The 14,805-nt window shown below is 37.6% G+C and overlaps 2 protein-coding genes across 6 annotated transcripts in view; one reads left to right on the forward strand and one right to left on the reverse strand.

The window, feature by feature from the left end:
• LOC113083236 (putative E3 ubiquitin-protein ligase UNKL) overlaps positions 1 to 9,630 on the reverse strand; it is a 39,145-nt gene extending 29,515 nt beyond the window's left edge. For 3 of the 4 annotated variants that reach the window (XM_026254429.1, XM_026254428.1, XM_026254419.1), the window contains exons 1-9: positions 9,486 to 9,630; positions 8,324 to 8,533; positions 5,241 to 5,417; positions 3,742 to 3,875; positions 3,469 to 3,604; positions 2,505 to 2,622; positions 2,319 to 2,403; positions 963 to 1,129; positions 366 to 554 (exon numbers count right to left, since the gene is read on the reverse strand). In XM_026254429.1, the coding sequence (XP_026110214.1) occupies positions 366 to 554; positions 963 to 1,129; positions 2,319 to 2,403; positions 2,505 to 2,622; positions 3,469 to 3,604; positions 3,742 to 3,875; positions 5,241 to 5,417; positions 8,324 to 8,533; positions 9,486 to 9,550 (1,281 nt within the window). In that variant the 5' untranslated portion in view covers positions 9,551 to 9,630. The remainder of the gene's footprint in view (positions 1 to 365; positions 555 to 962; positions 1,130 to 2,318; positions 2,404 to 2,504; positions 2,623 to 3,468; positions 3,605 to 3,741; positions 3,876 to 5,240; positions 5,418 to 8,323; positions 8,534 to 9,485) is intronic. The other variant, XM_026254430.1, reaches the window with a different exon arrangement.
• An 864-nt stretch (positions 9,631 to 10,494) lies between these two features.
• LOC113083289 (histone H3.3) lies at positions 10,495 to 12,384 on the forward strand. Of its 2 annotated transcripts, XM_026254434.1 has the most exons (4): positions 10,495 to 10,633; positions 11,503 to 11,643; positions 11,735 to 11,888; positions 12,001 to 12,384. In XM_026254434.1, exons 2-4 carry the CDS (start codon positions 11,516 to 11,518, stop codon positions 12,127 to 12,129), a joined length of 411 nt encoding a protein of 136 aa, XP_026110219.1. In that variant the 5' UTR covers positions 10,495 to 10,633; positions 11,503 to 11,515; the 3' UTR covers positions 12,130 to 12,384. The 2 variants fall into 2 exon arrangements, with proteins under 2 accessions (XP_026110219.1, XP_026110226.1); XM_026254441.1 differs by lacking the exon at positions 10,495 to 10,633 and having other exon boundaries at positions 11,486 to 11,643.
• The last annotated feature ends 2,421 nt before the right edge of the window (positions 12,385 to 14,805 follow it).

A 14,805-nucleotide genomic window follows, 5' to 3' on the forward strand; every position in this document is an offset into this window, starting at 1 on the left:
CCTCTGGGTGTTGTTCTCTAATCACTTAGAATAAAAATGATTTCAGAACTCAGCAAACAAATGATAAATAAAAAGAGTTGCATTTGGAAGCAAACAATGTTGCCCCACCCTCAATCTCAAAGAATGAAGTGAAGCTTTTCAACAACAACAACTACTGAGTACTGACGACAACTTAAGACAAGTAACTTTCATTTTGGCAACAAACCACACATACAAAAAAAAAAAAAAAACAAGCGAAAAGTGGTGAGAACACATGAAATGACCCAAAGGCAAGGAAATCAAAGTGAAAGCTTGCAGTGTGTGTCATGCCTGCAGTCCTGCAGGAGTTCCCTTTAGTGAGGGCTAGAGAAAACGACCATGTGTACCTGATCGTCTCGTTCAAAACCCGGAGCTTTGGCATAGTTAGACTTCAGAGAGGAAACACTGGAAGTGGTGGACTCTGAACAAAAGCTACCATTAGTTAAGCATTTTGGCCTGCTGATGGGTCCAATTGGGGACAAAGAACTGTTGCTCCCTGAGCCTGGTGTTACAGTTGGACTATTAGTGCATGATACCTGAAGAAGAGAAGCACAAATCAGCTTAAAAAAGAGTGGTTTTGGAGCCAAATAGGTGACTTTTCTTTCCTGATTAGGGAGATCCGAATGTGAGAGGATTTAGCGCACAATAACAGAGAAAAAATGGCTCAGTCAAAGCTCATTTTTGGTCTAATGTCAATCAAGAAGGATTTGAGTATAAAGTTCTGATTTTAAATTAGTTGAGTTCCCTTTTCAACACAGACTGCAATAAACAGAAAAGAGTGCAAAGCCAACCAAAGTCAATAAAATGAAACACTGCAGAAATGAAGAGAAAAACGGTAGCTCTGAACACCGAACATTCAACTGCCTTTCGAAATTAAGGACATTTCTCTATCCCAGATGTAAGACAGATGAAGGACACGTGTGAGACGGTGAATGCAAACATACGCTTCCTGTCTGGCCGTTGTTACTGCCGCTGCTGGTGATGGAAAGCGTGTTGCTGCTCCACTCGCTGACTGGACACTCTGGATACTGTGGAGAGCCCAGCTTGGACTGAGAACCCGACTGCATTGCTGTGAGCAACGTGCTCATGGTCTCCTCTGTGGAAGGAATTCCTTCATAAACACACACACACGCATAAATAGTCATTAGAGTCATGAACTTTGGGCTGCACGATTTGATGAGGGGAATCAAATGGCGATTTGATATTTAAAGGAGACTTTAAAAAAATGAACTCCAGGTTTGCATTTGTAACTATTGTTATTATTATTATTATTATAATACAATATGGTTTAATTAAAATAATTGTATTATTGTCCATGCATAGGCTATGCCGTTTTACTTATCCATGTCGCATGCATTTAGGTTCAAACATAAATCATGTCATAGTGTTCCTGTAGCTCAATTGGTAGAGCATTGCGCTATGAAGCACAAGGTTGGGGGTTTGATTTCCGGGAACACATGATAGGTAAGAATTGATAGCCTGAATGCACTGTAAGTAGCTTTGGATAAAAGCGTCTGCTAAATGAATTTAATTTAAATGTCATACAATTACTTGTTTGGATTATTTAACCATTTATTTATTTTTTTTGATAAAGAAAGTTGGTTATAGGAGAGTAAAATAAATTTTAAAAAATTAGGGTTCAGGTTTGTGTATATGTTTGATTTATGTTGCAGGACATGGCTTTAAATGGCAAGACCTCTTGTGACCATGCCCTTATAAATTATATTAAACTTTGGATTTCGATTTATCGGCTATCAAACATAAAGAATTATTGCTATCAGCCATGGCCAAAATATTCATATCGGTGCATCCCTACTAATTATTTTATTTTTGGTACTATTGCAAAACTGCTTAATTTCATTACCATTAAATTGTCTAAACCACCAAGGTTTTATTTTTGCAGAAAACCACAGGGAGCTTCTCTTTTGTTGATAACATCCAGTTTATAAGAGCTTCTCATTACAAGTTTAGCAAGATGGGTGGCGTGTCATGTTGCGTTTCCAAAAGCAAGAGCAGATGAAGAGATGAGATTGTGTAGAGCAGCATTTACTGTGAATCAAGCCGCTACCAGACCCGTAAAACATCAGATTGTGAGCCGTTTGCGTGAAAAAAACAAACAAGTGCTGTTGTTCACTCTGAAACCTGCAGTGCATGTATGTATTGAATTAAGTCACAGCCTTTGCATTTAGATAAACTGACATATCATTATTAGGGTTTCATTTTAGCCATAATGAAATCACCGCACTGCAGGTATCTAACTTCAACACAACGCAATCAATCATCATTATAAACATGCTTACTTTCCACATGTGCAAAAGCACAGAATGGACCCCTTGGACAGTATCCAGTTTGCCTCATGTCGTTGCATTTTGTTGATTTGTAAATCTTGAAACAAAGACAGAAGTTGGACAGATGATGGAAATTAAGTAAATCAAATAAATAAATCAATCACTCATGTTCTCTGTTGTAAAGTTGCGTCATCTCACCTCTGGGTGGAACTGTTGTTCGGTGCGAGAGTGGCAGTACTGGCAGCTGTCCCCACTCTCACACTTGGAGGGCTCGCCCCATTCATCGCCATGCTTTACACTCGGGCAGGGCGTCGACCTGCCGACAAATCCAACAGCTGGGATTGAGTTTTTATGCTTAAACTAAAATAGTGATGCTCATCATCTAACACATTTCAGAGTTATTCATAGAGCATATATCACTCCTAACAAAAGATTCAAAATGAAACTGCAACCAAATTACAACTGCCATATCGGTTAATACTCCGTCAGCAGGTACTTTTCTTCACATGTTTTGAGAGTGTCCTATTGCCAATAATCTGTGGACACGTGTAAACTTGGTTTTATCTTCTTTACTACAAATTGATTACATGGTTAAGCCAAGTTTATGTCTTCTTTCCCTCTTATTGAAATATGTAAATTGATTATATGTTGTTGCGTTTTATCCTGAATGGATGTTATGTTATTTGTTATATGTAAAAAAAGAAAAAGTTGATAGTGATGCACTGAAATGAAACCAATATTCTTTTCTTTTTGGATGTGACCAACCAATTTAACAAATAATAAGCACAAAAAATATCTACAAATGAATACTTCATATCCAAAAAAAGTCCATATGAGGATGTTCTTTAACATAAAGAAATTATCCTATGGCTCCTATGAAAATAGCACTGGAAATTTTTTTACAATAAGACATTCGATAACTGACTAAAAACCGTTTCTTTGCCATTAAAGTGAAATAACTTAACCTAAACCAAGACGACTGATAAAATGCTTATTTAAAAGAAAAATAATCTCAGACAGATTTGGAGGTTTTTGCATCTGATTCCTTCAAACAATAAATATTCCCACATAGCATCACTTCCACTCCCAAATGTGTTTGTCACAGTGTCTCGACTTCTGCTTTATTTGGGAATATTCGCAGTCCGAAGTGTTTCCATCTCACCTATATTTGAACTTTCTGGGATTTCTTCTCCTATCTCTGCTGTTGTGATAGTGGGGACAGGCATAGCCCTGCCTGCATAGACGTGGAGGCTTGGTGCACTGCTCGGTTTTATAGTTGGCCAAAACAAAATTGGTGTCTGCAGAAAAGGGGAACAGAAACTGAAGATGAGTTGACCTCACTGTCGTGTTTGTAACCGTTACTACTAAAGTCTTTATCAGCCTCCTTTATTTCTCTTATACTGGTCTTGCATTAGAATGGGAGGCTTAGTAACACCTTGCCAGCGTGGGTCCTCATTCAGGGTCTTCTCAATCATGGCCTGGCTGGCCAGCACACCCGGCTGCAGGTCAGGAATTCCCTCCCCAGATCCCAACTGGCCGTTCTGCAGAGCTTCCTGTGCCTGGATCTCTCTGTGAACAGAATTATGCAAGTCAGCCCACCCATTCAACAGGACCAACACCAACCTCAAACGGTAGATGTAAAAAAAAAAAAAAATAATAAAAAAAAAAAATAAAAAAAAAAGGGCCGCTTTCGATGTAACATCTATTTCCACAAAAACAGTTGCTAGGCAACTGCTGAGATGGCATATTTCTTGTTATTTAATCTGTGGTAAGCCACATTTCCAGGCCAGAATCAAACCGTTTGCGGCTCTGTTGTGCAGACTGCTCGTCAATGCAGGTGTAACTGATGTCGTTAGTAGAACACAAATATGGTATATATTTGCAAATGAGGTTAAGCCCCCTCTTATAAGCACTCTGACTGCTCTCTTATGAACTGAATACACATGTAAATACCTATGGTGCTAATCAGCTGAAAACTTGTGCAGCCACCGAAAGCAACCAACGTAATAAAACAATGTCTAGCGCAAACTGCTGTTTTTACACTAGTTGGGGGCTGGGAATCCGGACAGAATTCCCCCATCGCTGAAAAACAGGAATTTAAGTGTCACAAGCCAAAGAACTTCCTTTTCCGACTAATGTCCTTAGTGTAAGTTTCCCTCGTATTTGAAGATATCCCAATAGTCCTCTCAACTATGTATATTAAATTATTAAAAACTGTAACTATACTACCTACTTGATATTCACTAACTACTTGATAAGAATGGTTAATGTTTTTTTTTTTAAGTTGTCTTTTATGGATACCTAGAATTTATTTTAAAAAATTGAAATAAAATAAAAAAACAAAACAACAACAACAATCATATTGTGAAATATTATCACAATTTAAAATATCTGTTTTCAATAGTTATCAATTTTATTAACAAAGTTAATTTCTGTGATGCAAAGCTGAATTTTCAGCATCATTACTCCAGTCTTCAGAGTCACATGATCCTTCAGAAATCATTTTAATATGCTGATATGCTGCTCAAGAAACATTTCTGATCATTGTTGAAAATGCTTAATATTATTATAAATGTTCCTAAAAATCTAAGCATTGTAACATTATAAATGTCTTCAACTTTTGATAAACTCAATGCATCCTTGATAAATAAAAAAACATTATTATATTATACACTATTATTTAAATTTGACATTTTTGTGCTTATAAGCACATATTTATCATAACATTTATATCCATAATCCTACTCAATGCCTAAATTTAACAACTACCTTACAAACTATTAAAAAGAGAGTTTATTGAGGCAAAATTCATAGTTAAAAGTTTGTTAATGTAACCATTTTATATTAATCAGACTAATTTAACATGTATGGGGAGGGACGGCTATATACACGTGTGTCCCTTGGCTAAAGATACAGAGAGAGGAAAAACACTACCTTATGTCATAAACTGGTGGCCGAAGGTCGTGTGGTCCATGAGCGAAGGCGCAGTGGAGGCCGTTCTTCACACAATGCCCACGAGCATCCGTCTCATGGATGCAGGTGCCAGTCTTGTAGTAACGTAAATGGTACTTGCGCTCGGTGTCACCAGTGGTCCGGTGTAAATAAGGGCAACTGCGAAGAGAAAAGCACCAGTGTTGCTCATCAGTAAACATGCTCAATAAAAGGAATACATTTAGGTGTGACTAAATATTTTAAAAACATGTAAAGGCCAGTGTATTTCTCTGTAAACAACAAAGTTAAAATAATGCAAAGAACTAAAAATAAATGTAAAACAACAACAATGTCCTTCCCAATGAGTGCTCTCTTTGGAAAGCTTTATTTCGAAATCCTCAGGCATTAGACTTGTGTCACTCACTGTTTACTGCACTGCCTGAAGCCACAGAAAATAGAAAAAAGACATTGGACACAAACACACTGTGGCTTTTTTGTTTTTGACAAAATCATATTGGAAATTAGAGCTGCACTTACCTGTCTGACAAATATTTCTAATATAACACAATATGACTGAGTGTGATATACAAGAAGCAGAAAACTAAATTTTAATCAACATTGCTGTCCAAGAACTAATTTTATTCCTAGCATAATACACTATAAATACTGCTTCATATATAATTCCCACAAACAAGGAGCAAACAAAGTAATCTTGCAAATATATGTTAAAATACATCAACAAATATACTAATACAGTTCTGGCCACTTAAACATACTGTTAAACACAGCATCTAAAATCAAAAAGACATCAATGGCAACAAGCATCAATGTCACAGCAAATGCTGAGCTTTCACAACTTTAAAACGGTCAACGCTTGTGAAATACTTCCCGGCTGGAAGTTAGTTTGCAAGATATATTATTGGCAGACAGTATGCATATGTAGTGTAAAGGAGATTAATGTCTCTATGAAATTATGAACTATTATTAAAGCACAACACAACAGTTTAAATAATAACAAAATACATTATTTTCAACTAACTGCACTTTTAAGTTCAAAATGTATATTTAAACTTGATTGAAACTGAGTGCATTAAGAATTGTGCATGCTGATACAGGATAACCTAATGCAAACGATGAGATTAAGAGAGACAGGCATTTATTAGAAGAAATCTGTCTGTTCTTAAAGAAAGGATTTAAGGCACACAGAAAACGAGGCTGTGATGATCACGTCAGCTCCCTGGAAGAGAGCAGATTTATACTGAAAATGCTACATACCCAATATTCTTCTCAAATATAGCAACTGCATCTTGTTCAGGTAGCAACAGTTACTATGGCAACAGCACTGATGTCATCGCAGGACGGCTGCTACTGGATGAATGAACGTGTGATCTGTGCCTATACTGAAACTACGTGACACACACTGTCGGGGAGATTCGGCAGAGACGCAGGACAAACCATTAAGAGTTATATAATAATAAAAACATTTACATTTAGTCATTTAGCAGACGCCTTTAAACAAAACAAAAACAATAATCCAGTATCCTTCAGATCAGGTGGAGGTAAAGAAAATAAACATATGTTTGTCTAACTAATATAAACTGGTTTAATTTTGTTTTTAAATAGATGTTTCAATGCAAAAGTTGTAAACACCACTGCACTGTTACGTAAGATATTAAATATATGGCTATATGAATGGGATGCGAAAAAGCTGAGAATATCTGTGGGTCCTTTATTAATTAATAGGTGTAAAATTATATTAAAAAATAAGCTTAATATATTGTGAATCAACAAAAACTAATTATACAATTATTAGTGTTGTACAATCATTAGTTAAAGAAAAAGAAATGTTTAAAAATAAATTGCAGCTATAATCTATATATAAACAAAATGCTGACCTGATGTGTCACGGGATAATATCAGAAATATCACATGACATCATACTACAGCAATCCCAAAACCAAAACAAAGATGCCATACCACTATTTATGGTTGGAGCAATCTTACGGAAAAACTTGGAAAGAATCCACATGTAACAACAGACTAAGTTATGTCACGTGGACACTACAGTAATTATGATCCTTTCACAGAGGCTTCGAGCTCTGCTGTAGCACAATTCCAGCAAAACGATTTAATGAATACGAAACTAACATAAGATAAACTACAAACGAACAGCACACATTTAAACAACCTTTGTTAATATTCATAAAGGTATTGAGATCAATCAAAGCATTAACTTCTATCTTAAGCACAGTGTTTTAACTGATTGTCAAACGAATTAACAGAGAACGAAATATACAACTGGACTAAACTAGGACATGATTGGACATGACTGAGTTTGAATATCCTCCGAACTATAAGGTGCTTGGTAAACACACGAGTTTTTATGAAGCGAGGGCTCGTAAACGTTGTAACAGCAGTGAGCCAATCAGAAAAGGGTACGTGCAAAGGAGAGCCAATCAGAAGGCAGAGAACAGGGGGCGTGTCTTTAGCCTCACTAAGCGCAATACACAAGAAAGGCAACAAACACGACTCTACCACCATCAGCTCTCTGACCTTCATTTCCAAACCGAAGATACACATTTCTGCTACACACAGGGCAAACTGGGAACCCAGAGACGAGTCATCAGGCAATAGTGGAAGTGAAACTCGAGATATACATACACCGTGCGTAACACAACACCGTGAACAGCAAAAGATTACAGGAGAAAGCGAAAGATCTCAGGAGAGAGCAAAATGTTTACACAAAGTAAACACTAACTTATAGTGAATCTACAAGGCATCAGTCTGTTAACTTTACAAAGGGGGCGTGTGCTACACAGAACAATGAGACGAGTAAAAAAACACTACAGCATGCTCATGATTACTAAAACAAAATATGGCAAAATCTGATTTACAAAACGCATGCATTTCCTTAAGAAGCTTTTTTGTGATATATATTATAATTATTAAAACAATCTTCGTTTCAAGCAACACAAACACTGCATAATTATGCAACATAAACATGACTGCGTGCACTGGCGCGAAAACAAGAACAAATACCTTTCAGCTGAAGTGTTAATAAAACAAAAACAAAAGAAGTTACTTACTCGTCTCCATCGGGACATATTCCTGTTGTTTCATCATACTTCGTGCAATAGACATCTGGGCTGTAATTAAAAGTCCCCTCTCTTCTTCGTATGGGTCTCCGTCTTCGCTGATTTAGAAAATGCCAGTGGAAACACGTAAAGGGTCGATGCTGTGTGCATTTGTGCTGCAAAAACAGTGGGCACTGCTCGGTCCTGAACTCCTTCAAATATCTAGGATTACAATGGGGGGGAAATCACGGTCAGAAACTTTATAATCAATCACCTCCGCGACAAAAACTACACTTGAGTGATGTATAAACAAATCAGTATTGACAGAATCATACGCAGCAATGTGAGACTACGTTACATTCAAAGTTTGGAGCTGCGGGGACTGTTTACACTGCGTAGTTTCGTATACGCTAACGTTACCATTCCCCAACAAAACTAGCCCTAGTAGTTAAATAGATTACGCGATAATCACCCTTTTCAGCAACTGTAAACATATAATATTCACTTTAAGTGTTTATAAACATCTAAATGGGAACGGAATGTGTTGTTTTAAATTGTTAAATTGTTTTAAAAATCCACTGCATCAACTGTAGCCACTGTGAGCCATTTCTCAAGGCTCTCCAATACAACATTAGAAGCTCACGCCAAGTACTCCGCGATTAGCGTACACAGTTACGTAAAATCTTCGGCGTACGTTCCATTCATACCAACGGAGCGTACGGCGGGAAAAGAACGTAGTGTAGAAACACGGGCCGAGGAAGGAGGCGGATGCAGCTAACAAACCAGCCTGCTAGCTACATCTAGCGAGCGTCTCGACTCGCTCGTCTTGCTGCAATGCAATGTACATGTCCTCGGGCTTTTACAAAAGCAGCGTTTGAGAAAACAAGCGAAGAGCACTTTCTTAAGTTTTAAACGACTCACAGAACAGTTAACGTAAAGCTTTGCTACGGAAAACCAACGATGTTCAGAGCATACGAAATTGTTGATTTAATTAACATTAATGTGAGATCCGCGTGTATTCGGAAGAATTTACAAAAGCAAAAGCACCATTTTAAAACGCACAGAGGGGAGGAAGCAGCACGCGTCACAAATGCAAATCCGACAGTCAAGTATCGAATAGTCATCGCCTTCCGCTGAAACGTATTTTAGTCCGTTTGATGTTTAATTTACTTACGAATAGTGGGTTGGTTTCTCGGTTTGAGGAGAAGCGCTCGCCGCCGTTTTCGAAACCGACGGCATTTTCAGTCAAAACAATAATAGCGCGTGCGCGGGGACCCTCTCGTCTACTCATGCTCTCGCGCGCCGCTGCAAGGCCAATATCAGCAACTGGCGGGACAAACAAACAGAAGACAATGGCCATGCTGCATAGCACCACTGCTATAATATGCAACGATCCCTCACACAACACGCGTGACTATTAGACTGCAACATGTTCAGAAATACTATTAATAATAATAATAATAATATAAATGTAATATAAACATAAACCAATGCTTAAATAGACATTCATTTATTTATTTGTAAATTATTCAGAGTGCAGCGCACCTAAAAGTAGTAACTGTTTTTGGGGATAAAGACATTTTTTATGTAGTTTTAGTTGCAATTAAATGTACCCAGATAGCAAACAGACGTCGATTCAATGTTGATTCTAGTTAGTTTGCTGAAGTTATGTATAAAAAAGCATCAACACACGTTCCTAAAGTGAGAATGAAGATCTAGCCTACATGTATATATTACTCCACCACCCGTTTTATCTATTAGACATAATCTTTGTTTTCTAAGTTATGTGGAAAATAAAACGTTAACAAATCGCTAAATGTGAGATTGAAGACGATGTCTGAATAAAGTACCCAAAGTATATTAAACCAGCAACCGTTTAATCTAACCAATTCTTAATCAAAGCATTTATCATTAATCATCAAACTAATTTGTTTTTTTTTTTTTTTTGCAAGAAAAAAAACTTGTACAAATATACAAAAACACAGGGAAGTGAGATATAAATACACTCCAATAAGAATCAAACATAAAATAAAATAGACATTCTGGATTTGCATATAAAATTATAGTATTATTGATACATAAAAGTGCAAAAATATACTTAAATTCTTTTGGAAAAGTTCATCAAAATAAATCTTCTAAAATGTAAATAAAGCGAAAAAACGTAGAGGAGGCTGTGTTATGTTAAACCAATGAGAGAAGGGAACGTAATAATATGGGCGTGTCTAAGCGACGATCACAGAAATATATAAATAGAAGCCCAAACCGTCATATTTTCAAACACGAGATACTACGTGGGGAAGATCGTGACGCAGAGAGGTTTGAGTGAGTCAACTTTACATCGTTTCGTAGATATGTAGACATTAGAGAACAATCATAGTAACGTAGTTCAACTAGAGCTAATGTAAAACAAGACAACTCGCCGTTTTCAGAGTTGATCGGATTTTCGGTTCCTCCTGTTTACTGATGAATCCTTTACGTTATTGGCTGCTTTGTAGCTTGGATTATTTTTTACAGTAACGTTAGTTCATTTAAACATCGTGTGGCGTTTTAAGACACGTTAAAGGTATTTTTGTTTGTTTGTTTTTAGGCAGGCTGTGAAGCAGTATGTGGCATAATATAATTCCCTGCTGGTTTGTCAGTGTACGGTTTTGCCCGCCATTTTGGACAATAGTCTATTCATCTATTAATGTTACTTGAAGAGGTCGAGTTGCCGTTGTTGTTGAATTCAAATAACTTTCCCTTGTGCCTCGGCACACTTTCCCGCTGTTTCTAAATTACGCAAACACTAGATTTCTGGTTGAAGGCGAGTCTCGCGGTGGGATGGTGTGTAATATGCAGTGTTTGAGTTTAACCGTCTTTGCTGTAGATGGGGGCTGATGCTGGTCTCTCCGAGAAGCGTCTGTGCAAATACACGCATGGGATGCTTGTTTGGTTGTGCTCAAGGCCAATCACGCGTGAACTTTAGCCGTTTTACATCGCTTATCATTTAAAACGCGTCGTAGGCACTGTAACGTTACATTGTACAGCTTTATAAATGTACAATTTTGAGTATTTGCGGCTTTGGAGCGGAAGTGGTAAAAGCAAAACCGCAAGACCCGGATGACAGCGCCATTTTAAGTCACCGTTTGAGTTTCCCCATTAAAACGGGAAGAATAACTTATTTAGGTTTTATGCTTTATCTTTAATTCCAGAGACTGAGAAACAATGGCTCGTACCAAGCAGACCGCGCGTAAATCAACTGGAGGAAAGGCGCCAAGAAAACAGCTGGCGACTAAAGCCGCCAGGAAGAGCGCGCCCTCTACTGGAGGAGTAAAGAAGCCGCACAGATACAGGCGAGGCGGAGATGCATCACAATACTCACACACGAGGAAGTTGATGATGGCAGTTAAATCAATTATTTCTCTCTTCCCTTGCCCATTTCAGGCCTGGAACTGTTGCTCTGAGAGAGATTCGTCGTTATCAGAAGTCAACGGAGTTGCTCATCCGCAAGTTGCCGTTTCAGCGTCTGGTTCGGGAGATCGCACAGGACTTCAAAACTGACCTGAGGTTCCAGAGCGCAGCCATCGGTGCACTCCAGGTGTCTAGCTATTATGTTAACTTTTTTTTTTTTTCTTGACTGTTTGCGACGCGAAATACAATATGCTCAGTTTCTGGAAGCTTTTACAAATTGTCTTTTTGTTTTTAAACAGGAAGCAAGTGAAGCCTACCTTGTCGGTCTGTTTGAGGACACTAACTTGTGCGCCATTCATGCCAAGAGAGTCACAATCATGCCCAAGGATATCCAGCTTGCGAGGCGAATCAGAGGAGAGAGGGCCTAATTTTTATCCTTTTTATTTTTAATTTTTTCCTCTTAACTTTTAATGAGAAACACTCAAATTAAAAGCAATGGATTTGTACATCGGAGTCATTTTTGTAAAGCATTCCTTACAGACTCAGGTTTTTAAAGTGAGTGTGTCTAGATTAACCATCGTGGAGCTCATTGTAGGTCAGCTTTAGTTGCATGCTTTAAAGTATTTATCACTTCTCTTTTACACTGATCATTGGGTTGTAAATAAAATTACTCTACCTCAAAACCGTGTGCTGATTCAGTCTGTCACTTGAATTATGCTCGGGGTTTTAATTGAAAGACCGACCTAATGTATGAATGACTGCTCCGTAAATCTATTAGGATCTAAGTTATCTTTTACCATGTTTATAAAGTTGAGTCTCTCGCCACAAGAGGGCAGAGTCGTGTCACTTTTGGCGCGATTCACAGCGTTAACCACAAGCACTCATCAAATTACGTCTAGTAACAATTTTAGAGGTGTCATGTTACCATATTAAATCTATTTATACTTAAGCAGAATACAACTCATTTGATGGCACTACCAAATCCATATAACGTACACAATGGATTAGAAGGAAGAAACGCCGTAACCGTGCTTGCCAACAAATTAAACCTGCAGCGTTGGAGTTTGCTACGGTGTAGCATGCTAATCAAAACATTCTCAATGTAAGTATTTGAAATATTTTCAGTGTGATGGCTTTATTCGGAACCTCTAGATTTAACAAGTTTATCACCACATTCTCCACTTAATTAAGATGCATCGTGTGATTTAATATTGTTCCATAGATTAGAAACGGCGCCACTTTGCACCTGTGTGAACGTTTCTCACCATTAATGTGTTGTCCACTGTGAGGTATATTTGCTTGTATATGTTCATGGATGTGCTCCTCTTGTGGTCAGGGTGAGTCTGAACAGTTATTTGTTTATTCAATGGACCGTTTTCACAAGACTGATGACGCGTTTAACGGTCATCAGCTTCTAAAATCCTCAAAGGTTTCTTATATTTGCATTTTTAAAATGAATTTATGTACATTTATAAGTATACATTTATGTTTGCCTTTGTTTCATATTACATTTGCATCGAAACACACACACACACACACAAAAGTTAAGGCCAAGAGTGTTTCTAATGCAGGAGGGACGGTACGTTTGATATCGTTCATTTTTCCGACTGCTGTCATCGGTCTTTTTTTTATTATTATTGAAGGTCACGGAAACTTCGTGGAGTTTTTTTTTATGCTATTTGAGCAAATGGGAATTCAAAAAAACAATATTTGTGGTACTCTTCCCCCAAGTTTAACCAACTTTGACGACTTCCGCTGCTGAGAAACCCGGGAACGTGGAAAGGGTCCATGTCGAAATGTTTTGGTTTCGTCTACGTTACTCCATGATATTTGGATGAATTCATTATAAGTGTTGTGTTAGCTACACTCTTGGACTTGAACACTCCTTTGCAAAGCTCTGTTAGACCCTCTAGATGTTATCTAAGTTGCCTCTGTTCTTTCTTTCTTTTCCCCCCTAGATATTATTTTAATATGCAAATGTAATTGTGGATCAGATCTTTTATTCAAAGTCATTCCTTAAGCATATGCATTAATTCTCACTACTTTAATTACCTTTGACAAAAGGCAGCCACCCTTTGGTGCTGGATGCTGCAAGTCTTACTGTGTTTTGTAAGCTTTCAGTTTATCATTCTCCTCCGAGCCACAATATTTCCAAGGCATTTTTAAAAGAATCTTTATTATTTGGACAAATTCAGATCAAAATAACTTTTGTTTTGCGCTCATATTTATTATGAAGTATATTGGAGGTTTGTATTGTTTAAGTGTGCGAATACAGAGAGGGGGGATGTAAACACTGAAAAACCATAAGATAGCATGAGTTCTGATAAACAGATTCATTAAATCGCATCGCACCTCTTGCTCTTTGTCTTTCTCAGAGTCGTCCTGTGTCTATTTATTTGTATTTATACAGATACGAAATTAACATGTCTTGTTGACTCTTTCCCAGGGGTTGACTGTGGGGGGTCCAGATTTCAGCTCTGTTATCTGTCATTATCTCACTTGTCTGTATATTTCTGTGATGCTCACATCCTAAGGGCTGTTCTCGTCATGGATTCTCAATCTCTGTCAGAGGCACAACAACCTTACTCATGCCCTATAGGACTGTCTGAGACACATGTTTCCCAAGTCACACTTTTTTTATCTCTTCATATGTTTGATTGTTTATATATATATATATATATATGTGTGTGTGTGTGTGTGTGTAAATTTGTTAATTTTCCTGGGCAGGTCCTTACAAATTCATAAAAAAAGCTTTTTTTAGATTATGCTTACATATTTTTCTTAGCCTGGGCCATTACGATGGAAAAACATTTATTGGTTTTGCCAGGCTGTCTTATTTCTATTTATTGTTTTCTTGCAGACTTTGCCAGAACTGCATGTTCTGTTGCACTGGTCTATATTAAATAAACTCTCTGCATCAGCACCCAGCACTCCATACAGACACATTCTTGTCATTATCAACAATAGTTGCATTACTTTATTGACTCTTGCTACAAAATACCTTTTATCAGCTGCATGTCAAATACCAACGAATGGGTTTTAGATCAAGCAGCATATTCTCCACTGATCTCAGTGTTGTCATGAGTCTCATCCTGTGTTCCCAG

Source organism: Carassius auratus, chromosome 5 (assembly GCF_003368295.1).
Source record: "Carassius auratus strain Wakin chromosome 5, ASM336829v1, whole genome shotgun sequence".
NCBI lineage: Eukaryota > Metazoa > Chordata > Actinopteri > Cypriniformes > Cyprinidae > Carassius > Carassius auratus.

Excerpts from the sequence above, each read along its gene's own strand:
- LOC113083289 (XM_026254434.1), top strand. The coding sequence starts at position 11,516 with ATGGCTCGTACCAAGCAGACCGCGCGTAAATCAACTGGAGGAAAGGCG. Across the intron at positions 11,644-11,734 it reads AAGAAGCCGCACAGATACAG|GCCTGGAACTGTTGCTCTGA; the intron begins GCGAGGCGGAGA and ends TGCCCATTTCAG. Across the intron at positions 11,889-12,000 it reads CAGCCATCGGTGCACTCCAG|GAAGCAAGTGAAGCCTACCT; the intron begins GTGTCTAGCTAT and ends GTTTTTAAACAG.